We start from the raw sequence: 23,784 nt of genomic DNA on the forward strand, positions 1-23,784 counted from the left end.
AGGCGCCAGGGTGCCGACTTTGTGTGTGCCACGAATCCCGCAGCGCTGGGCTGGGAGCACGCTGCAACCATCATAGCCGCCAAGCCCCCCCGGAGTGGGGCGGGGCTGGGCTAGGGTGGGGCTCGGACGGGACCCTTGAGCAGCCGAGGGGCGGGGACAGCCCGGATTGGCTCGCACCTTAGGCAACACGCAGCTCCGCCCCTCGGCCTATCTCATTCCATCCCAGCTCCGGCGCCGCGAGAGGAAGGCGGGCTGCGATGGAGGCGGGGCCCAGCGCGACGTCGATGACGCAAAAGGGAGGCGGAGCCCCGCCGGGCCCTGATTGAAGGGCTGGGGGCGTGGCCGGGGCGGGGATACGCGTCAAAGTACCTGTGAGAAGCATTGCCCGGTCCCTGCTTTCCTGTGCGCGGCGGTGGCGTTCAGGACCATGCGGAAAGTGGTTTTGATCACCGGGGCGAGCAGGTGAGGCCTCCTTTTGATCGCGGCGGCGGCGGCTGGGCGGGGGCCCGAGGGAGCAGGAAGTACCAGGGCGACCCGCCGCCGACCGACCCCGGGAGCTCCAGTCGCTGACCCTGCCTTGATGGGGACGCGGGCCGAGACCCTGTCCGGCTCTTCTCTGGGTCCCCACTGCGCGAGGTCCAGGGCTTGTCTGCCCTTGAGGGGCTCGGTAACTGGTGCTTTGAATTAAACACTACAGCGGAAAGAAAACTAGGGCGCCGCTGAGAGATGAATGTCTCAGTGAAGATCCTGTCTGTATCCAGGGAAAAGGGCGCTTCTCACTCAGACCTCGCCTCCTTCCCATCTTTGACTTTCTCGTCACTGGTAATTTAGTCGTGACCAGGTCACCATGGTTTGTACTCCACCTGTTTTTTTCTGTGCTGGACTTCCGCCCCTAGATAAGTTTCGGCATGTTTGAGCGTTAGAACACTGGGGGGGAAAAACTCATTCTGTGTAACACAGTGCTTAGACACCTAGTATATACTCTTCAGAAACTCAGAAAAGCAATTTTTTTCCTGTTCAGGCATGCAAGGAGTGCAAGTAACCATACTGCCTATGAGTAATTACTCCAGGGCTGGCCGTTTGCCTTCAGCTTTTTCTCTTGCTTGTGTTACTTCTCATTTGCAATTCACTGAACAGTGTGTGGTGATGAAACTAGTCAAATCAGTTTTATAGTTGTTGCATTTGGAATTTGGTGGGGATTAAGACTGAGGATATATTAAACGTCATTTAAAATTAGTTCACTTTCAGTTATTTAGCCACGTCCTTATTAACTAAGCCAAACGTGGCAGGTGTCTGTGATGGGCAGAATTTTAGTGTGCCCTCACCTGAGTAACTTTAAGAACTGGTGTGGTGCTTCCTATGTTGAAGTTGCTTAAATAAGTCAGACTTGATTTTGTGTGTTTCTTTTACAAATATTGTGATATATGCAATTGTATATTTATAGTAAAGGCCTATTCTTAAGTGGGGATGAATATTGATGTTCTGTTGGCAGGGCCAACAGGTAACTGATGCTGCCAGGCTCTTTGCCTGCAATCAGCTTAACTCTTGGAATAAAACCCATTTACCCAGGTTTTCATTGTTATCAGCCAGCCTGGTCTGAATGCTCTCCCCATTGTGTGGTTTCAGAATGCTCTTTCTGAAGGAGGTCATTTATCTTTGACACATAATACTCATCCCTGCTTCCCTTTCCTGGTACCCATTTTATATTTCCTCTTCCTATCTTTTACTTAATCATGTTGAGTTCTTTCTGTTGGTTATTCAGTCCTATTAGTTGAGAGGGACTTGTATCTCCTGCCATGGTATTGATACCTTTCCCTGAAAGATTCATCCACTCCTTATCAGGAATTTCTGGTGTCCCTGATAGTGGCCATGATACCAACAGGTAGTAGAGCCCTTGCCCTTGAGCAACGTAGACAGCAGAGTAAAACATGAGCACCAGAAACCCCTAATGAGATGCTCTTTTCAGCATTTGCCTGTGATGTATTGAATCACTTTCATGAGTGTCATAACCAGAGTAAAATGAAAACCACTGACAGGATCAACTCTGTCTTAAAAGAAGTGCTAAAGGACAACTCTGATTTGGGTCCAGTTATTTGGGTCATCGAGCTTTTGCGGAATAAATGTCTGAGTCAGTGACTCTTAGAGTTGGAGGGTTCCCCGCTTCTTGACATAATTTTCGAGTCCTTTTTGTCTACCTGGGCTCCTGGTTGGGGCTCAAGTTGACAAAATCAGCCTTCTGAGCCAGAGAGAAATGCCTCTGTTTGACACCATCTCATTTAATGCATGTGCTGTATCTCAATTGTCCTCTCAGTGGCGTTGGCCTAGCCCTCTGCAGGCGGTTGCTGGAGGAAGACGATGAGCTTCACCTGTGCTTGGCGTGCAGAAACATGAGCAAAGCAGAAGCCGTCCGCGCTGCTCTGCTGGCCTCCCACCCTGCCGCTGAGGTCACGACTGTGCAGGTGGATGTCAGCAGCCTGCAGTCGGTGTTCCAGGCCTCCAAGGAGCTCAAGCAAAGGTATTCCTCTTGTTGATGGCTTTTCTTTCAATGTGCAACACAACAGCTAATAGAATAAGAAAGGATAGGAAAACCTAAAATAGAAATAGGTGCAGTGGAAAAAGAAGTTACGCTGAGGAAATCCAAGTGAAATCATAGTACTTGTTATGCCTCAGTACCGTATTTTCATTCTCAGTCATAATCAGGACCATTCCATGCAGATTGATTTATCAGTAGATTTTGACATGTGGTCCATTGGGAAGCCTTACATTAATGTAACTCCTTTGAAGTTTGTGTTTTTTGCATCTTTTCTTTATATAAGAACTTCATTAAGTAGGTAGGGCAGGTACTGACAAGTGAAGAAACGTCCCCAGGCCACTAAAAATTTGTTCCTACCTGGACAGTAATTGGCATATAATAAATATTTGATAAATATTTAGTATATGAAGGGATAGGGTCCTTGGATGTATAACTTCCCAGAAAGTGTACAATAAATTGCATATAGGCGCACAGTGCATGTTTTGGAGAGAGGGCATGCTTTTGTTTTAAATTCTAGGAAGAAATTTATGATCAAAAAGCCAAAAGCCCTGCACTAGTCCATGCTGAGCCCTAGCAATATCTGAAATAAATTTAATCATTTAATTTAATTAAGTCATTAATTACATTTTTGTAATTGAGGCTCTTAAGCAAGAGCTGCTTTATTTCCTTGGACAATAAAATGAACTTCAATGTATATAAGGAAGGTCTTGGTAAAAGCATTGGCAGAAGAATAATGGTTTGTATTTTATGTTTATTGATAGCCATTTGCATTATCCTGTTCCACGTGTACAAGTTACAAAGTGAAACTGGTTTTCTTCACCACAGTTCTCCCTGTAGCCTTAACCCCTTATAAATGAGGCTTCTCTCTCTGCTACTGCTGATCTCCTAGAATTTTCTGTCACATTATCCTCCTAAAAACTGAGATTTTCTGGGTTTCACATCTACTCTCACATAACTTGTCTGCAAGTCTGTGAAACCATTCAGTGTCCTTAATGAGTTAAAATCCCTCAAGTCAGGAGAGCAGTTATGAGTTTCAAGTCATGGTTGCAGGCTTTCAATCCCCAAACCTTCTCAGCCAGTTGGCTCTCTCATCCTGTTTTGTATGGGTTTAGTTATATTTCCTTATTTAGCAGAAAAGAACCTTCATCCTCAGTAGTAGCCAATTTCAGTACAGTTTTGAGATTTAAAGTTGTCACATTCATAGTACTGACTATTCCCAACTGCTTTCAAAGTTTCAAGATAGCTGTCATACTTTTCGTAATTTAGTATTTAGTAAGATATTTCGTAATTCGACGCAACTTTAAGGAGTGAGGCTGTGGGGGAGAAGGGAGCACTCAGATAATAAGTGAGTTGTCTCAGCTGCCTGTCAGCATTTAAATACAGCTTTGATGTGTTTATTTAATCCTCAAAACAGCTGTCTTTGAGGTGGGTGGTATTATCCAGATGTAGCAAATGATGGTTATCATGACATTCACAAATTTAGGCACATGTGATGGTGTCCAGATAGATACCTTGCCTATCTGAAGGCTCTCCCGCACTTAATGGTCCAAAGGGACAGGTTCGACTACAGCCTAAAGTGAGAGCTGAGGAGAGCTTGAGAAGGCTCTTTTCTAGTTGGCTAAAGCAGCACCATTCTACACACCTGGTCTTTCCATCTGTGCTACTCTGTTCTATTAGATATGTGCAGGTGAAAACTAATAAACAATAGTTCTCTTTTACCCAGAAGAGAGCAACTGTGTCAATCATTTAAGCTTTGGGAGTAGTATGTCATTTTACAGCCAGACCTTAATTTGGAAATTTGCAATATCCACTCTTTGCTAAACAGTCCCTCTCCCTTCCCAGCAGAATTTGTTAGTATACTTAGGTGAAAGTTTGCAAATTAGATAATGGAATAACCAGCAATAGATGGACCCGTCCTGTCTGTGTGGCTCTTACATGGATAACCTGATGGTATCAGGATAAGCAATCTAAACAGTCAGTTTATAATTAGAGTCATGTGGCTGTTGATTACTTAGAGGATGGTGGAGAAATGTTTGTGTGTGATCTGTGTTGGTAACCATGTATGATCGCTAGGTGCCAGCTTTAGTAGCTATGGCCTCTGTTGACCTGCGCCATACAGAGGACACAAAGACAGCATGGCACATAGAATTCTAGGAGACATTTTAAACATTAATGATGTCTCTAAGTATTATGAGAGCAAGCTCTACTTCTCTTAAACCTAGTTCAAAAGGAATACACTTAGATCAAGCCTTATGTAGGCGAAAGAGCTTTCTTACAGCAGCATTTCACAGATGTCATGGAGGGAACCTATCACGAGTACCTTTCCCCCACTCAGCTTCTATAATCTCATATTCTGGGGAGCTTTCATCATTTTGTGACGGAGAGCACCTGGCCATGAACAAGGAAAGGTTTCCACATGGATCTAATGCCCTAGTGGATATCGTGGCATTCAGATTCCAGCATTGATGGATCAGATTATATAAATTTTACTTGTCAGTGAGGGAAGATGTGAATAAAAGAAAACAAGCAAAAAAACTTTCTAAGACCAGAAGGAGCGGGGGTTTAATAGACAGAAGGTTACTGCAATGCCTTATTGGGAGGACTAAGCTGGAAGGAGTATTGATCAGAGAAGATTTGACTTCAAAGCCCATTATAGTTCTCCAAATTCTGTTTGAAGTCACCATCAAAAAAAAAGAATAGTCAAATATTTACCATGGTAAAGAAAAATTGTTGAGGAAGTAACACTGATGTTTTAGCTTGCTATGGCCAACTTTTTGGTTCAGAAGGTGCTCTCTGTCCTTCATAGGTCTTCTTTATTCTAGTTACTCTAAGAGATAACTTACCGTCTTTTCTTGGTTTTACTTTCAGGTTTCAGAGATTAGACTGTGTATATCTAAATGCTGGGATCATGCCTAATCCACAGCTAAATCTCAAGGCACTTTTCTGTGGCCTCTTTTCAAGGTAATTTCTATCTTCTAAATGAACTGATCGGAAGGAAGGTGTTTATTGTTTTACCTAGTTTTGCCCTCAGTATGATAACTTGAGGGGGTGAAGGGATGTGGAGAAGATGAAGACAGAAAGGACGTGTTACAGCCATGTCCTGAAAGAAGTTTTCATCTTTGTGAAGAAGGTTCCAAGTCATGATTCTTAGCGTGTTCTTGGTCCCCAGGACATTCCAGGTGGTTGGATGTTTTGGCAGGTCAACTTTGGTCTGCCTGACTATGTCTGTTAAATTTCAGAACTAGGCAGAGTTGTCAGTGAGACTCCAATACCCAAGGAGGTGACTTTAGAAGCATTTCTCAGCCGTATGTCAGGTGCTCTGACCATTGGGCTGGGGAAATGAACAGAACTAAATACCTTCCTGGGAGAGTCTCAATACGCATGATTATAGTGGCTTCCAAAAATGTTTAACCACAACCTACAGGAAAAAAGAAATCTTATTTTGTGACCCAGAATACCTATTCATAAATAGATATTACTCTTATTGCATGCTACTTCCTATACTGCTACTTTTGTTTTACTTCTCTGCCATTAAACACACACACCCCTACACACAAATTCCCACACTGGTCTTGACCTATGTTGCAGTGCTCTCACAGCAAACACCGTATTAGTATATTCGATACTTCAAGAAATGCCAATAGTAAAACAGCAGTTAAACATCAATGTGCAGGGGAAGACTTCTTCTTGGCATAGCTATCATTCCGCAGGGCAGCTGACTTGCAACTGATCTGGAAAGAGGTGAAGAGAGCTTTTGCAGCAGGTTTTTGAGAGACTCAGGTTCCTATTGGTAGTATGAGCTATAAGTATATAAGTGCTTCTATGAATTGGGGGTAAGAAAGCATTTTTGCATTTGGTTTAGTATTCACGATAACCCACTCTGAGAAGTAGCTATTTTTGTTTCTGTTTTTACAGAATCAAGAAAAAGGTAGTTTTGGGGTGGGGGAAGGCAGGTGGGGGTGTCTGTTTAGTATCTTCAGTTAAAGAAGCTTTAAAAAATCATGCTATTGTCTTCTGCTGTTTCAGAAAAGTGATTCATATATTCTCCACAGCTGAAGGACTGCTGACCCAGCATGACAAGATTACTGCTGATGGACTCCAGGAGGTGTTTGAAACCAATGTCTTTGGCCACTTTATCCTGGTAAAAAGGCTTTGGGCTTAGTAAGCCAACACTTAGTGCTGTGATCCTAAACACTTGTGCAGATATATCACACTGCTGTTTTGTTAAGCTCATTCATTTATGGCTAGCATTAAATCTTTGAGTGTTTGTATGGGGTGATCACTCTTTGAAAACATTGCTTCCCTAAAGCAGCCTCTTGGTATATCTTTTCTTTTGACATCAGCTTTAGAGGGTGGAGAGAAAAGTAAGATATAAATACACGAACATCTTCAGAAACAATGTACAGAACTGAGAAAGTGCACCAGTACTGTTTGAAACTGGGCTTGGCATCAGATAGGATGGGGTAACAGGCAAGCCAGTATTAAACAGTACTTCATAGTTAATCTTTTACTATCTTGATTTGTGATTTCTTAAGCATCCAGACTGGTGTGTGACAATTTCAGGCATACATATAAAGTTAAGCAAAGGATGTGTAACTTGTCTAGGTTGTTCTGCGCTCTTACCTCAGGTTTAATCTCATAGGACAGCTTTACTATCTAGATTAAGTAATGGCCAGATCTGTTGCCAGTTGCTTTTTTTTTTTTTTTAACCTTTTATTTTTTTATTTTTTTTGGTATCCCAATTTCCCAATTCATTCCCCCCACCCCCCCCTTCCCCACTTGGTGTCCATATGTTTGTTCTCTACATCTGTGTCTCTATTTCTGCCCTGCAAACCAGTTGATTTGTACCATTTTTCTATAGTCCACATATATGTGTTAATATACAATATTTATTTTTCTCTTTCTGACTCACTGCACTCTGTATGGCAGTCTCTAGGTCCATCCATGTCTCTACAAAGGTCCCAGTTTCATTGCTTTTTACAGCTGAGTAATATTCCATTGTATATATGTACCACATCTTCTTTATCCATTCATCTGTTGATGGACATTTAGGTTGCTTCCATGTCCTGGCTATTGTAAATAGTGCTGCAGTGAACATTGGAGTGCATGTGTCTTTTTGAATTATGGTGTTCTCTGGGTATATGCCCAGTAGTGGGATTGCTGGATCATATGGTAGTTCTATTTTTAGTTTTGCAAGGAACCTCCATACGGTTCTCCATAGTGGCTGTATCAATTTACATTCCCACCAGCAATGCAAGAGCGTTCCTTTTTCTCCACACCCCCTCCAGCATTTACTGTTTGTAGATTTTCTGATGATGCCCATTCTAACTGGTGTGAGGTGATACCTCACTGTAGTTTTGATTTGGATTTCTCTAATAATTAGTGATGTTGAACAGCTTTTCATGTGCCTCTTGGCCATCCGTATGTCATCTTTGGAGAAGTGCCTATTTAGGTCTTCTGCCCATTTTTTTATTGGGTTGTTCATTTTTTTGATATTGAGCTGGATAAACTGTTTATATATTTTGGAGATTAATCCTTTGTTGATTCGTTTGCAAATATTTTCTCCCATTCTGAGGGTTGTCTTTTCGTCTTGCTTATAGGTTCCTTTGCTGTGCAGAAGCTTTGAAGTTTCATTAGGTCCCACTTATTTATTTTTGTTTTTATTTCCATTACCCTGGGGGGTGGATCAGAAATGATCTTGCTGTTATTTACGTTGAAGAGTGTTCTTCCTATGTTTTCCTCTAGGAGTTTTATAGTGCCTGGCCTTACATTTAGGTCTTTTATCCATTTTGAGTTTATTTTTGTGTATGGTGTTAGGGAGTGTTCTAATTTCATTCTTTTACATGTAGCTATCCGGTTTTCCCAGCACCACTTATTGAAGAGGCTGTCTTTTCTCCATTGTATATCCTTGCCTCCTTTGTCATAGATTAGTTGACCATAGTTTATCTCTGGGCTTTCTATCCTGTTCCGGTGATCTATATTTCTGTTTTTGTGCCAGTACCATACTGTCTTGATCACTGTGGCCTTGTAGTATAGCCTGAAGTTGGGAAGCCTGATTCCACCAACTCTGTCTTTCCTTCTCAAGATTGCTTTTGCTATTTGGGGTCTTTTGCATTTCCATACAAATCGTAAAATTTCTTGTTCTAGTTCTGTGAAAAATGCCATTGGTAATTTGATTGGGATTGCATTGAATCTGTAAATTGCTTTTGGTAATGTAGTCATTTTCACAATGTTATTCTTCCAGTCCAAGAACATGGTATGTCCCTCCATCTGTTTGTGTCTTCTTTGATTTCCTTCATTAGTGTCTTATAGTTTTCTGAGTACAGGTCTTTTACCTCCTTGGTTAGGTTGATTCCTAGGTATTTTGTTCTTTTTGTTGCAGTGGTGAATGGGATTGTTTCCTTAATTTCTCTTTCTGATCTTTCATTGTTGGTGTATAGAAATGCAAGAGATTTGTGTGTGTTAATTTTGTATCCTGCAACTTTACCAAATTCATTGATTAACTCAAGTAGTTTTCTGGTGGCATCTTTAGGATTGTCTATGTATAGTATCATGTCACCTGCAAACAGTGACAGTTTTACTTCTTTTCCGGTTTGGATTCCTTTTATTTCTTTTTCTTCTCTGATTGCTGTGGCAAGGACTTCCAAAACTATGTTGAATGTGGCGAGAGTGGACATCCTTGTCTTGTTCCTGATCTTAGAGGGAATGCTTTCAGTTTTTCACTACAGAGAATGATGTTTGCTGTGGGTTTGTTGTATATGGCCTTTATTATGTTGAGGTAGGTTCTCTCTATGCCCACCTTCTGGAGAGTTTTTATCATAAATGGGTGTTGAATTTTGTCAAAAGCTTTTTCTGCATCTATTGAGATGATCATGTGGTTTTTATCCTTGTTTGTTAATATGGTGTATCACATTGATCTGTGTATATTGAAGAATCCTTGCATTCCAGGGATTTTTGCATCTAAATTTATCAGTGATATTGGTCTGTAGTTTTCTTTTTTTGTAGTATCTTTGTCTGGTTTTGATATCAGGGTGATGGTGGCTTCATAAAATGAATTTGGGAGTGTTCCTTCCTCTGCAATGTTTTGGAAGAGCTTGAGAAGGATGGGTGTTAGCTCTTCTCTAAATGTTTGATAAAATTCCCCTGTGAATCCATCTGGTCCTGGACTTTTGTTTGTTGGCAGATTTTAAATCACAGTTTCAATTTCATTACTTGTGATTGGTCTGTTTATATTTTCTATTTCTTCCTGATTCAGTCTTGGAAGGTTATACCTTTCTAAGACTCTGTCCATTTCATCCAGGTTGTCCATTTTATTGGCATATAGTTGCATTTTATTGGCATATAGTTGCTTGTAGTAATCTCTTATGGTGCTTTTTATTTCTGTGGTGTCCATTGTAACTTCTCCTGTTTCATTTCTAATTTTAATGATTTGAGTCCTCTCCCTCTTTTTTTTGATGAGTCTTGCTAGAGGTTTATCAATTTTATTTATCTTCTGAAAGAACCAGCTTTTAGTTTTATTGATTTTTGCTATTGTTTTGTCTCTATTTCATTTATTTCTGCTCTTATCTTTATGTTTTCTCTCCGTCTACTAACTTCGGGTTTTGTTTGCTCTTCTTTCTCTAGTTTCTTTAGGTGTAAGGTTAGATTGTTTACTTGGGATTTTTCTTTTTTCTTGAGGTAGGATTGTATTGGTATAAACTTCCCTCTTAGAACTGCCTTTGCTGCATGCCATAGGTTTTGGATCGTTGTGTTTTCATTGTTATTTATCTCTAGGTATTTTTTGATTTCCTCTTTGATTTCTTCAGTGATCTCTTGGTTATTTAGTAGCGTATTGTTTAGCCTCCATGTGTTTCTGTTTTTTACAGTTTTTTTTTCCTGTAATTGATTTCTAATCTCATAGCGTTGTGGTCAGAAAAGCTGCTTGATACGATTTCAATTTATTGAATTTACCAAGGCTTGATTTATGACCCAAAATGTGATCTATCCTGGAGAATGTTCCATGTGCACTTGAGAAGAATGTGTAATCTGCTGTTTTTGGATGTAATGTCCTATAGATATCTATTAAATCCAACTGATTTATTGTGTCATTCAAAGCTTGTGTTTCCTTATTAATTTTCTGTGTGGATAATCTGTCCATTGGTGTAAGTGGGGTGTTAAAGTCCCCCACTATGATTGTGTTGCTGTCGATGTCCTCTTTCATTTTTGTTAGCATTTGCCTTATGCATTGAGGTGCTCCTATATTGGGTGCATATATATTTATAATTGTTATCTCCTCTTCTTGTTTGGATCCCTTGATCTTTATGTAATGTCCTTTCTTGTCTCTTGTAACATTTTTTATTTTAAAGTCTATTTTAACTGATATAACTATTGCTACTCCAGCTTTCTTTTGATTTTCATTGGCATGGAATATCTTTTTCCATCCCCTCACTTTCAGTCTGTATGTGTCCCTAGGTCTGAAGTGGGTGTCTTGTAGACAGCATATATATGGGTCTTGTTTTTGTATCCATTCAGCCAGTCTGTGTCTTTTGGTTGGGGCATTTAGTCCATTTACATTCAAGGTAATTATCAATATGTATGTTCCTATTACCATTTTCTTAATTGTTTTGTTGTTGTTTCTGTAGCTCCTTTTCTTCTCTTATGTTTCCCTCTTAGAGAAGTTCCTTTAGCATTTGTTGTAAGGCTGGTTTGGTGGTGCTGAATTGTCTTAGCTCTTGCTTGTCTGTAAAGCTTTTGATTTCTCCATTGAATCTGAATGAGATCCTTGCTGGGTAGAGTATTCTTGGTTGTAGGTTCTTCCCTTTCATCACTTGAAATATATCATGACACTTCCTTCTGGCTTGCAGAGTTTCTGCTGAGAAATCAGCTGTTGACCTGATGGGGGTTCCCTTGTATGTTATTTGTCATTTTTCCCTTGTTGCTTTTAATAACTTTTCTCTGTATTTAATTTTTGTTAGTTTGACTACTATATGTCTTGGCATGTTTCTCCTTGGGTTTACCCTGCCTGGGACTCTCTGTGCTTCCTGCACTTGGGAAGCTACTTCCTTTGCCATGTTAGGGAAGTTTTCAACTATAATCTCTTCCAGTATTTTCTCAGGTCCTTTCTCTCTCTCGTCTCCTTCTTGGACCCCTATAATGTGAATGTTGGTGTGTTTAACATTGTCCCAGAGGTCTCTTAGGCTGTCTTCAGTTCTTTTCATTCTTTTTTCTTTATTCTTTTCTGCATCAGTGATTATCAACATTCTGTCTTCCAGGTCACTTATTTGTCCTTCTGCCTCAGTTAATCTGCTATTGGTTCCTTCTAGTGCATTTTTCATTTCAGTTATTGTGTTGCATATCTCTGTGTGTTTGTTCTTTAATTCTTCTAGGTCTTTAGTAAACTTTTCTTGCACCTTTTCAATCTTTGCATCCAATCTTTTTTCAAAGTCCTGGATCATCTTCACCATCATTATTCTGAATTCTTTTTCCAGAAGAGTGCCTCTCTCCTCTTCATTTAGTTGTTTTTCTGGTGTTTTATCTTGTCCCTTCATCTGGTACAAAGTCTTTTGCCTTTTCATTTTCTGTGTCTTTCTGTGGCTGTGATTTTCAGTTCCACAAGATGAAATAGTACTGATACTGCTTGATTCTGCTGTCTGCCCTCTTGTGGAGGAAGCTGTCCAGGAGGCTCGTGGGTGCTTCCTGATGGGAGGGACTGATGGTGGGTTGGGCTGGGTGGATGGAGCTCAGTGACACTTTAATCTGCTTGCCTGCTAATGGGTGGGGCTGTGTTCCCACGCTGGTGGTCGTTTGGCCTGAGGCGACCCAGCCCTGGAGCTTACAGGCTCTTTGGTGGAGCTAATGGTGGACTCTGGAAGGGCTCATGCCAATGAGCGCTTCTCAGAACCTCTGCTGCCAGTGCCCCTGTCTCCTCAGTGAGCCACAGCTGCCCCCTACCTCTGCAGGCAACTGTCCAACACCAGCGGGTAGGTCTGGTTCAGTCTCCTGTGGGGTCACTGCTCCTTCCCTCTGGGTCCTGGTGAGCACACTTTTTTGTGTGCCCTCCAAGAGTGGAGTCTGCGTTTCCCCCAGTCCTGTGGAGGTCCTGCAATCAAATCCCTCTGGCCTTCAAAGTCTGATTCTCTGGGGACTCCCCCTCCCGTTGCTGGACCGCCAGTTTAGGAAGCCTGATGTGGGGCTCAGAACCCTCAGGACTTCTGTGGTATAACTGTTCTCCAGCTTGTGCGTCACCCACCCAGCATTTATGCGATTTGATTTTAACACGATTGCGCCCCTCCTACCGTCTCGTTGCGGCTTCTCCTTTGTCTCTGGATGTGGGGTGGTTTTTCTCGTGAGTTCCAGTGTCTTTCTGTCGAGGGTTGTTCAGCAGTTAGTTATAATTCCGGTGCTCTTGCAGGAGGGAGTGAGTGCTCGTGCTCCTACTCCGCCATCTTAGCAATGTCTCCAGTTGCTTTTAATTCCTTGGTGCCAGAACTCCCTCTGATGCTGGGTTTGCTTGCATAGAGCTTGTATCTCTGACACTTATATTCACCATCACTTTTTTTTTTTTTTACCTTAAACCTAATTTCCCTCAAAATTGGACCTGAGGACTAGCCTGTATATACAATTTAAGATATACATAAACATTGGAATATTGTGAAACCACTAAAAGAAATAAGATAAATATTTTGCACTTACATGGCACAGCATCTAGTATTTTATTTTATTTTTGTTTATTATTTATTTATTTACTTATTTATTATTATTTTTTGGCTGTGTTGGGTCTTTGTTGCTGTGCGAAGGCTTTTCTCTCTAGTTGCAGCCAGCAGGGGCTACTCTTTGTTGCCATGCGTGGGCTACTCAGTGCAGCGGCTTCTTTTGTTGGGTAACACATGCTCTAGGCTGTGAGCTTCAGTAGTTGCAGCATGCGGGCTCAATAGTTGTGGCTCTAGAGCACAGGCTCAGTAGTTGTGGCACGTGGACTTAGTTGCTCTGTGGCATGTGGGCTCTTCCCGGCACAGGGATTGAATCTGTGTCTCCTGCATTGGCAGGCGGATTCTTAACCACTGCACCACCAGGGAAGTCCCTCTAATAATAAAAGTTCCCTTTTTATTATTGAGAAGAAATAGCAGGTTGTAATAATATATAGTGTGATCTCATTTGTATAAACAAACAGAAAAATATATATCTTTACACATTGTATATACATGTATATACTATTTCTAGAATGATACAAATGAAATTCGGAACAGTGGTTGCCTTTGATGAACTGAGCTGCTGGAGTATCAGGGTTGAGGGGGAGATTGATGTTTCGTTCTAGATCCTTTAGCACTTTAAAAAAAATATGTGGTATTACCTCTTCAATGACAAAAGTTAAAATTTAGTCAGGATGGAACTGAATGCTTATCTGGTCATGTTTTATAACTCTAAAGAGATTCATTATCTAATATTTCCTTTATATTATTATATTTCCTTTATCTTTGTATAATCCTCCTTCTTTGCCCTCTTTTCAAATTATTAATTTAATTGGCAATGATAGAGGGTAGGTTGTTACTGTTAATAGTCTGTTAAGTTTTTGATGAATCTAGTGTTTAAAAAATTAAGTTGTTAAGGAAATCTAGTATTGGGGTAATATGGGTTGGGGGAATGCAGAGGAGAATTGTGGCCAAAGGCACAGTTATTACAGATGTCCTGGTGATGTGGCTTACCGTTGTGTACCCTTATATAGGTAGGCCTATCAGCAGGGGGTTTGCGATTGCTTCATCAAATAAAATAATAGGAAGGTTTATGATGCCTTCCACTCTCTCCAAGTTAGTTTTAGGAATCCTACCACTTTTTATGGAACACAAACTTTAGATTTTATGTTCAGGTGTAAATGCATTATATAAATGGATCTATCCCCAGTTTCATTATAAATGACCACACTTTTAGGGCTGTTACAAGAGTAGAGAGAATGTCTACAAAGTTCCAGGCACAGTGCAGTCTTACAGTTGTGGAACCAGGTAACTGACTGAATCTCATGGTCATGAGTTCTCTTGGTTGCATTTGATGTATGTTCATTGAACACCTGGAAGCTTTCCTAGATTTTTCTGTAATAAAATTTTAGTTTTAGGTTAGTTTTAGATTTATAGAATTATGGCAAAGAGAGTTCCTGCATACGCTATGCCCAGTTTCCTCTATTATTAACCTCTTACATTAGTAGGATAGATTTGTCACAATCAGTGAACCAATATGGATACATTATTATTAACAAAAGTCCATACGTTATTCAGATTTCTTTAATTTTGTGTGATGTCCATTTTCAGTTTTAACATCCCTTCTAGGGTACCACACTACATTTAATAGTCATATCTCTCTAGGCTCTTCTTGGTAGTGTGAGATAGTTTCTCACACTTCCCTTGTTTCTGATGACCTTGGCAGTTTGGGGATTCCTGCTCAGGTATTTTGTACATGGTCCCTTGATTGGGCTTTGTCTGTTTTCCTCATGGTTAGATTTGAAAAAATGTGTTTTTAAGAGGAAGACCACCAAGACAGAGTGCCATTCTTCTCATCACATCCTATCAATACGTCTTATCAGTGTTAATGTTCTTTGATCCCCTGACTTGAAGTAGTGTTTGTCAGGTTTTCCCATTGAAAAGTTCCTTGTTTCTTCCTCCCTGTATATGCCGTACTTCTCCCTTTACATACTGTACTCTTTGGAAGAGAGTTACTGTGTGTAGCCCACACTTAAGGGGTTGTGCTTGACCTCCTTAAGAATGGAGTAGCTATATGAATTATTTGGAATTTTTCTGCAAGGAAGATTTGTCTATTCTCCTCCCCTTAATTCTTTATTCAATCACTTATTTATTGGGCTATTATTTCTGAGTAAAGCTGAAAAAAAATCATTTGTTATATCCATGCAGATTCATGGATGTGTATTTTCTCCTTTGAATTATAAATACTACTTTATTTTCTTGCTCAAATTATTTCAGTTTGGGCCATTGGGAGCTCATTCAGTTGGAACCTCTATATCTTTTTTAAAAAATGTATTAAAAACTTTTTTTATTGAAGTATGGTTGATTTACAGTGTTGGGTTATTTTCAGATGTACAGCAAAGTGATTCAGTTATTCATACGTATGGATACATGTGTGTATCTGTATATATACATAAATATGTATATGTATATACACACACACATATATATCTTCTTTCAGATTCTTCTCCCATGTAGGCTATTACAGAATATTGAGTATAGTTCCCTATGCTATATAGTAGGTCCTTGTTGGTTATCTATTTTTAATATGGTAGTGTGTATATACGTTATTCCCAAATTCCTAATTTATCCCTCCCCCCAGCTTTTCCCCTTTGGTAACCATAAGTTTGTTTTCTATGTCTGTGAGTCTGTTTCTGTTTCATAAATAAATTCATTTGTATCATTTTTTTTTAGATTTCAGTTATAGGCAATGTCATATGATATTTGTCTTTCTGTGACTTAGTATGATAATCTCTAGGTCCATCCATGTTGCTGCAAATGGCACAATTTCATTCTTTTTTGTGGCTGAGTAATATTCCATCATTCATGTATATATATACACACCACAACTTCCTTATCCATTCATCTGTCCATAGACATTTGGTTGCTTCCATGTCTTGGCTATTGTAAACAGTGCTGCAGTGAACATTGGGGTGCACACATCTTTTCAAAGTATGGTTTTTTCCAGATGCCCAGGAGTGGGATTGTTGGGTCATATGTAGCATGGTGGCTCTATTTTTAGTAGAGCTCCTCCACACTGTTCTCCATAGTGGCTGTACTAGTTTACATTCCCATCAACAGTGTAGGCAGGAGGGTTCCCTTTTCTCCACACCCTCTCCAGCATTTATTATTTGTAGTCTGGTGTGAGGTGATACCTCATTGTAGTTTTGATTTGCATTTCTCTAATAATTAGCAATGTTGAGCATCTTTTCATGTGCCTCTTGGCCAGCTGTGTGTCTTCTCTGGAGAAATGTCTATTTAGATCTTCTGCCCATTTTTTGATTAGGTTGTTTTCTTGATATTGAGCTGTATGAGCTGTTTGTGTATTTTGGAAATTAATCGCTTGTTGGTTGCATCGTTCACAAATATTTTCCCCCATTCTGTAGGTTGTATTTTTGTTTTTTTATGGTTTCCTTTGCTGTGCAAAAGCTTTTAAGTTTAATTAGGTTCCATTTGTTTATTTTTGTTTTATTTTCATTACTCTAGGAGGTGGATCCAAAAAGATTTTGCTACAATTTATGTCAAGGAGTGTTCTGCCTATGTTTTCCTCTAGAAGTTTTATACTACCTGGTCTTACATTTAGGTCTTTAATCCATTTTGAGTTTATTTTTGTGTGTGGTGTTAGAGAATGTTCTAATTTCATTGTTTTACATGTAGCTGTCCAGTTTTCCCAGCACCACTTATTGAAGAGGCTGTCTTTTCTCCATTGTATATTCTTGCCTCCTTTGTCATAGATCAGGTGACCATAGGTGCTTGGGTTTATCTCTGGACTTTCTATCCTGTGGAACCTCTATATCTTTGATATATGCTCAGTATTATGGCTTTCTGATGTTGTTTTGAGCACATCCTTTCTGGCACCACATGATATTTAAGACTCATCTTATATATTTCCTATCCCAGTCTCAGAATCAGCCATTTCTCTAATGAAATCTATTTCCTTTTATTGGAGAATGGTTTTAGAAGCCAAGATCTGGGTGCTTATAGCTGTTGAGATAGCATTTGTTTCTAGGCCCTCTCAGCTAACAGAGCAAGGATGTATCTATGTGTATACTAACCCATTTATGTATAAATATCTATAAATATTTTGTATGTAACCATCTGAATCTTTATTAAGCTAAACAGGAGTTCACGCTGATGTCTCTGACTCTAATCCCTTACGACATAGATCAGTCTAGCCTCCTTCTCTTGCTTACCTGTAGTGTCCTACTCTATCAGCGACACACTTATTCAATTCTAGTGTACATCTATATTGGTTTCAAAATTGTTATCTTGTACTCCCCCAGTGTATTTTGATACATTTTTTGTTCCTTTTATTCCTCATTCAGATTCAGGAACTGGAATCTCTCCTGTTGCACGATGACAGTCCATCTCAGCTCATCTGGACATCATCTCGCAATGCAATGAAATCTAACTTCAGCCTTGAGGACATCCAGCATAGCAAAGGCCAGGAGCCCTACAGCTCTTCCAAATATGCCATTGACCTTCTGAGTGTGGCTTTGAATAGGAACTTCAACCAGCAGGTGAGGCCTGTCTCAGTGATACAGAAATGGCAGGGCAATGGTTTCTGAACTACCATTGATTTCCTAGTAAGATGGCTGGCTTTCTAGTAACTATTGTCATTTAGAAGAGGAAATATTGTTTCTTTTATTTATTTATTTATTTACTTTATTGGCTGTGTTGGGTCTTCGTTGCTGCACACAGGCTTTCTCTGGTTGCGGTGAGTGGGGGCTACTCTTCATTGTGGTGCATGGGCTTTCATTGCAGTGGCCTTTCTTGTTGCAGAGCGTGGGCTCTAGGCGCATGGGCTTCAGTAGTTGCAGCACATGGGCTCAATAGTTGTGGTGTACGGGCTTAGTTGCTCCGCGGCATGTGGTATCTTCCTGGGGCAGGGATCGAACCCATGTCCCCTGCATTGGTAGGTGGATTCTTACCCACTGCACCACCTAAGGAAGTCCCGAAAATACTGTTTCTTGAGCAGGATTGCTAGAAGGACAAGATAAGACATGACGAACATTGATAGCTGGTGTATAGGGAAGTTTTAGGGCAGAGGTAGATGAGGGTTCATTCACTATTCCATAGCTCTTCAGGAGCTGTAATGTATATAACAGAATGGCACAACTAACAATGTCAATAGCTACTGTTAAGCACTTGCTATGTTTTAAGTGCTGTACTTTTTAATCTCTGTATGTTATATCTTTCCCATCACAATGAAGTAGGTCTGAGTATTCCCATTTTCATATGAGGACACGCAGGTTTGGAGCCCTTAAGTCATTTACCCAGAAGTCATACAACTAGTAAAGGGTAGAGCTGAGAGTTGAGCTCAAGGCTGTCTAACTTCATAGCTTGGACCTTTCCTGCTAAGCCATGCTGCCACCCAGTGTTTATTATATCCAATGTTATAGGACAGGCCTTCTGGAGAGTGGTGATCTTTGGAGAGGCTGCAGAGCTTTCTCTCTGTGAGGACCTGGGTTTCGAGGGCAGCCCTTGTCAGTCAGGCTGGCTCCTTGTGGCCTCTGTGGTCTGGAACATAGTGCTTCTTTTTGTGTCTCTCTTGCCCAGGTCCAAAATCTTAACTGGAAATCTCTAGTCTTTCCCGTGGGCATTTTCCTGTGTTTGCTTTGACTGTGTTGTTTGAGTGTGGGACTCAGGAGAAACTTAATTCCACTAATATTTACAAAAGACTGACCATTTTTAGGGTACTGGCTCAGGCTTAGAATTGAGGAAGAAGGAAAAACAAAAAGACAATGCAGAAACTATCTGCCCTTAAGCAATCCTCTTTGATCATACATTAGGTACAACAATCTAAGCCTTGTGTAATGGTCTAGACCTGGTTGATTCTGGAATGGAGACCTTCATCAGATGGAATTCTCACTTCTGAGAACTGGCTCTTCGAATCAAGCCTCTTAGTGAAGAGGATGGTATAAAAGTAGAAGCCATGAGCATATTCTCTAGAAATGCACTTGAAGCCTGGCTTTGTCACCAGCTTTGTAACCTTGGACAAATTATTTAATCTCCTTGTACTTCAGTGTCCTCGGCTGAGAAACAGGGATATTAATAGTGCCTGCCTCATAGATTTGTTGGGAGGCTTGAATGATGGGATTGGTATGAAGCAGTCACAGCAGTGCTTTGTGCTCAGAATGTGTGTGTGTGTGTGCATGTGTCTGCACACACGTGGGTGTGAATGGTGGCAGTGTGTGCTGGCGCACGCATGCCTGTGTGCGTGTGCCTGTCCACGTGCACACGTGTGGGTGTGTGCACGTGTGTATGAATGTGATTGTGTATGTGGTATGTGGGTGTAGGTGTCTGTGGTCAGGTGTCCGCACCTCTGTGTGCATGTGCTTGTGTGTTGGCTGTTGTTGTTATTGTTGTTATTATCTGAGCTCATTGTGTTGGTCCAGCTGTGAGCCTCCTCCTGAGATTTCTTGAGATGTTTAAAAACTTGTCACCACTGCTTGTCCTCTGGAAACTCCCTTTTAAGGGTCAGCTCGGAGCGGATTAGCGTCTCTATTCATAAAAAGCTCTGGGATTTTGCTTGGCTCAACTGTCGACTAAGTTTTGGGATTTCATCTTTTACAGAAAAGGGAGATTTAGCTAATGCTGCTGCCTCCTAAAATCTGTGCGGTTGGTTTGCAGCCTGTGATTTCTCTCCTTGGCTTTTATGAAGAGAGAAGTAGCTAATAAAGCACTACCTCCCTTTGAAGCCGTGTGTGACTGGAAATGTTGTCAGGCCCATATAGGCTGCCTGATAGACTTTAACCATCCATGAATGGCCCCCCACACAAACCTTGTGGAAATACTCAGGGTTGTCACACTCATTCCCTAGGATTAAATGTGCGGAGGGACTGTAGTCTTGGATAAGACTCCCTCCTTCCTTGTTTCTCTTGTTGCTCAATGTCAAAAAGTTGTATGTGTTGGAAGCCCTGGATTTTAGTTCACAGATGTCTTCATTTAGGGCTGAATAGGCCCTAATGGTTCCTGGCTAGTTCCCAGAATAAGAAATTTTCCTTAGCTATCTTTGGGGCAAAATATTCTTGGGAAGAACTTTTGGTCTCCAAGGCTCCTGACTTTTTTCAGAGGACTGTTGGTAAATCAAGGGGACTTTCAGGGGCCGGATTATCCACATCAGGCACTGCCAGGCCCCTACAGCATCGAATAAAGGAAGAAGACCTTCCAGCTTCTGATGCTCGGGGTGTTGTCTGTCCACTGAACTATGCTACACTGGCACTTTCTATTTTTGTTTAAAAGAAAATAATAAGATTAAAAGTAATAAAAATATGAATTAAAATGGTCAATATCAAAATAAGATAAAATGTAGTGAAAATTAAACCAAATAAACTAGTGAAGCAAATCCCAGTGCTCCAAGGATTATTAAAGACCACCCAGGGCCTTTTCTATTACTAATATGTACCATATGTTAACTGGGCCTCTCTTTGTAAAACAGATCTTTCTAAAATGATGAGTCCTGGGCTAAGAACCTGATTTAGAGGTCTTCAGTTGGAGGAGGTCTTTGTGGAACCACACATAGCCCTTTATTCCTCTCTGATGCCAGGAGCTCCCACCTCAGGCTAGAGACAGGGGCCTTATGTACCTGCAGGGAAACAGAGACACGCTTGAGGTTTAGCTGTCTGTATTTACTAGATGAGAAACTTCTTGCAGGCAAAGACTTTACTGTGTACGTCTTTTTTATCTTAACTGCTTATTTTGATTGGTCAACTCATCTTCGATTAAGGCAATAACATGGAAAACTCAGGTAACCAGGTCCTACTTTTCTCATCCAGCTTCAAGCTTGGTTATTCTTTGTTCTCTAAGTTTCTTGAGAACAGAGACTTCATCTTACTATTTTTTTTGCATGCTGGGTGCTTCTCATAGTTCTCAGTACACGATTCTTTTTTATTTTTTTCTTTAAGAACTTTTATTGAGATACAGTTGACATACAATAAACTGCATATATTTAAATGTACAATTTGATTTTTTTTTCTTATTAGTAATGTATATATGGCAATCCCAATCTCCCAATACATTCACCCCCAACCCCCTTGCCTCCCACCGCTTTCCCCACTTGGTGTCCATATGTCTGTCCTCTACATCTGTATCTCTATTTCTGCCTTGCAAACTGCTTGATTTGTACCATTTTTCTATATTCCGCTTATATGTGTTAGTATACGGTATTTGTTTTTCTCTTTCTGCCTCACTTCACTCTGTATGACAGTCTCTAGGTCCATCTATGCCTCTACAAATGTCCCAGTTTCGTTCCTTTTTACAGTCAGTACACAATTCTTAAACTGAAATGGTTTACCCAGCTTCAAGGACAGCTTATAACATAAATCCTTGATGCTCTGGCTTCCTGGCTCACTTGGGTATCTGCTTTATTAACTAGCATATAGGTAGACTTAATGTATACTGAGTTAAAATCAACTGCTGCCCCTCTCTGTGCTCCCAGGGTCTGTACTCCAGTGTTGTGTGTCCAGGCACAATGCTGACCAATTTGACATACGGAATTCTGCCGCCCTTTGTGTGGACGTTGATCACACCCATCATACGGCTGGTGAGTGAGGAATACTTCTCTTCTTAGTTGACTTAAGCTGTGCGAGTTGGAACCAAGAAGATATGTTTAAGGGTTGGGAAATGATTTAAGAAATTGAATCCGGAGGTGGCAGAATTCCATTTCACTCAAGGGTTTTGGCATTACTTAGCATGTAATCTCTGCTTCACACTACCTGATATTCCCACTGTACGACTGTCTGAATGTCCACTTTTCTTTAAGGGAATGTTTCTTTGATCATGCACCATAAATCCCAAGAGTTCTATGATTATATAATTTTGAGAAACCTGTGTTAACACATTATTGACCAGAGACATATTAATACGTCTTTTGTTACCTGAACGTTATCGACTGGAAACGTTTCAGTATCCATTTACATAACAAATTGCTGGCCACAGGCCTTAGTTTCTGCAAAAATCCTCTGGTCAGTAATGAGTTAAGCAATATCTTACTGGATTTCTCTTAGCTTTTAATGTAGTCAGGTACATTAAAAGTTCCCAAGATGGGTATGATTGTGCATTGTATGATCATAGAATCGTGTTTTTGCTTGTTTGTTTTGTATTTTGAGCATCTTGCAGGATCAGTGTCCTCCAGCACACATTAGAAAATGTTGCTTTTAGGAAATGTCCCTCCCTTGTAGAGCTCAGGAAAAAATATCCCTCCTTTATGGCAGGCATAGAAAAAAGATGAGAAGGAAACATGCCTTCATGTTAAAAGTGGTTGACTTGGAGTAATGGAGATTAAGAGATATTTCTTACTTGGATTTCTTTATTTTTTGAAACTTAAGAGATGCAAGTTGTCTTTTTTAATATTTAAATGAATAATGCTTTTGTGACTCTAAACCACCACAAAATGACTATTGTTTTCTTTTTCTTAGTTCCGCTTTTTTGCAAATGCTTTCACGTTGACACCATACAATGGAACAGAAGCACTGGTATGTTACTAGAGTTTTAATGTATTGTATTCACTTTGCAGATGTAGATTGTAGGTTCACTGGTTTAGAAACAATCTTAACAGAAAATATAAGAGAACAAGCTCTGAATAATCAGGGTCCTGTTTAGGACTAAGTGCTGAGCATTAGGAGTGAACTTTGAGAGTTTAGTACGTTTCATGGCACTGGATACCGTGGTTGTGGGGACAGAACTTCTGTAGAAGCAAAATACACGAACAGGCAGAGCAGAGCATGGGGTGGAATAGTGCACGGCAGGCAATGCAACAGGGTGGCTGGGTTTTCAGTGTGAGAGTTCCTGTGGAGAAGGTGTGTTTCGTGCTTCAAGAGGAGAGGCAATAAAGTCCAGCTCCATTTCATTATGTGAAGATTTCCTTTCCTTCATTGATATTAGAGAATCAAGTTGTTACTTTATTAGAAAATCAGGTCATTTCCTTAAATCACACTTGACAAGTGGATTGTATGTGTGTGTCCTTATCAATGGCAGACATTACTAATGGATCATCGTGCTCTGCTCTGTTTACATAAACGATGTCTCTGAGTATTTTTCAACTCAAGGCACAAGACATCCTCTACTAACGGGTCAGAATTGTCATACAAGATGAAGTTTATTTGTCCTCTGTGCTTTACACCATCTGGTTGAAATTCCATTGTATTAAAGTCAGCTCTGTGTGTGTGCGTCTCTCCCACTCCACTTAGCTCCCTCAGGATTTTTACTCTGTATCTTGAAAACCTGAGAGCCTAGCCCTGTGTACTTAACAGATTCTTAAATCACAGCTGAATTGAAATTAAGGCAGACATTAAGGGAATTGACTTAGCACTCTTGTTTTGGTAAACATTGCAGAAATAAATGCATTTATTTTTAGAGACACAAACTGATAATAGAAGCAAGTACTTTTAAGCTAATTTTAATTATTTCTTAATGTATTGGTCAAACTATTTAAAATAATGAACAGTCCTTTAGGGGTTACTCATTCCACACATTTATGACACTGAAAATCAAGTCTAGAGGTCAAGTATAGATTGAGTGTCAGTGGTGTGGGAATAGTTAGAA

General features: G+C 40.4%; 1 protein-coding gene across 4 annotated transcripts in view; it reads left to right on the forward strand.

Annotated features, from left to right (window-relative positions):
• Positions 1–326: 326 nt before the first annotated feature.
• The window catches only part of HSD17B7 (hydroxysteroid 17-beta dehydrogenase 7), a 29,383-nt gene continuing 5,925 nt past the window's right edge, over positions 327–23,784 (forward strand). Inside the window, exons 1-7 of one of the 4 annotated variants that reach the window (XM_057729832.1) lie at positions 327–462; positions 2,312–2,515; positions 5,402–5,494; positions 6,560–6,674; positions 17,565–17,759; positions 21,680–21,784; positions 22,659–22,715. In XM_057729832.1, coding sequence (XP_057585815.1) covers positions 428–462; positions 2,312–2,515; positions 5,402–5,494; positions 6,560–6,674; positions 17,565–17,759; positions 21,680–21,784; positions 22,659–22,715 — 804 coding nt within the window. In that variant the 5' untranslated portion in view covers positions 327–427. Of the gene's footprint in view, positions 463–2,311; positions 2,516–5,401; positions 5,495–6,559; positions 6,675–17,564; positions 17,760–21,679; positions 21,785–22,658; positions 22,716–23,784 lie in introns of those variants that run through there. The other 3 variants (XM_057729834.1, XM_057729833.1, XM_057729835.1) reach the window with 3 other exon arrangements.

This window comes from Hippopotamus amphibius, chromosome 3, assembly GCF_030028045.1.
Source record: "Hippopotamus amphibius kiboko isolate mHipAmp2 chromosome 3, mHipAmp2.hap2, whole genome shotgun sequence".
Classification (NCBI taxonomy): domain Eukaryota; kingdom Metazoa; phylum Chordata; class Mammalia; order Artiodactyla; family Hippopotamidae; genus Hippopotamus; species Hippopotamus amphibius.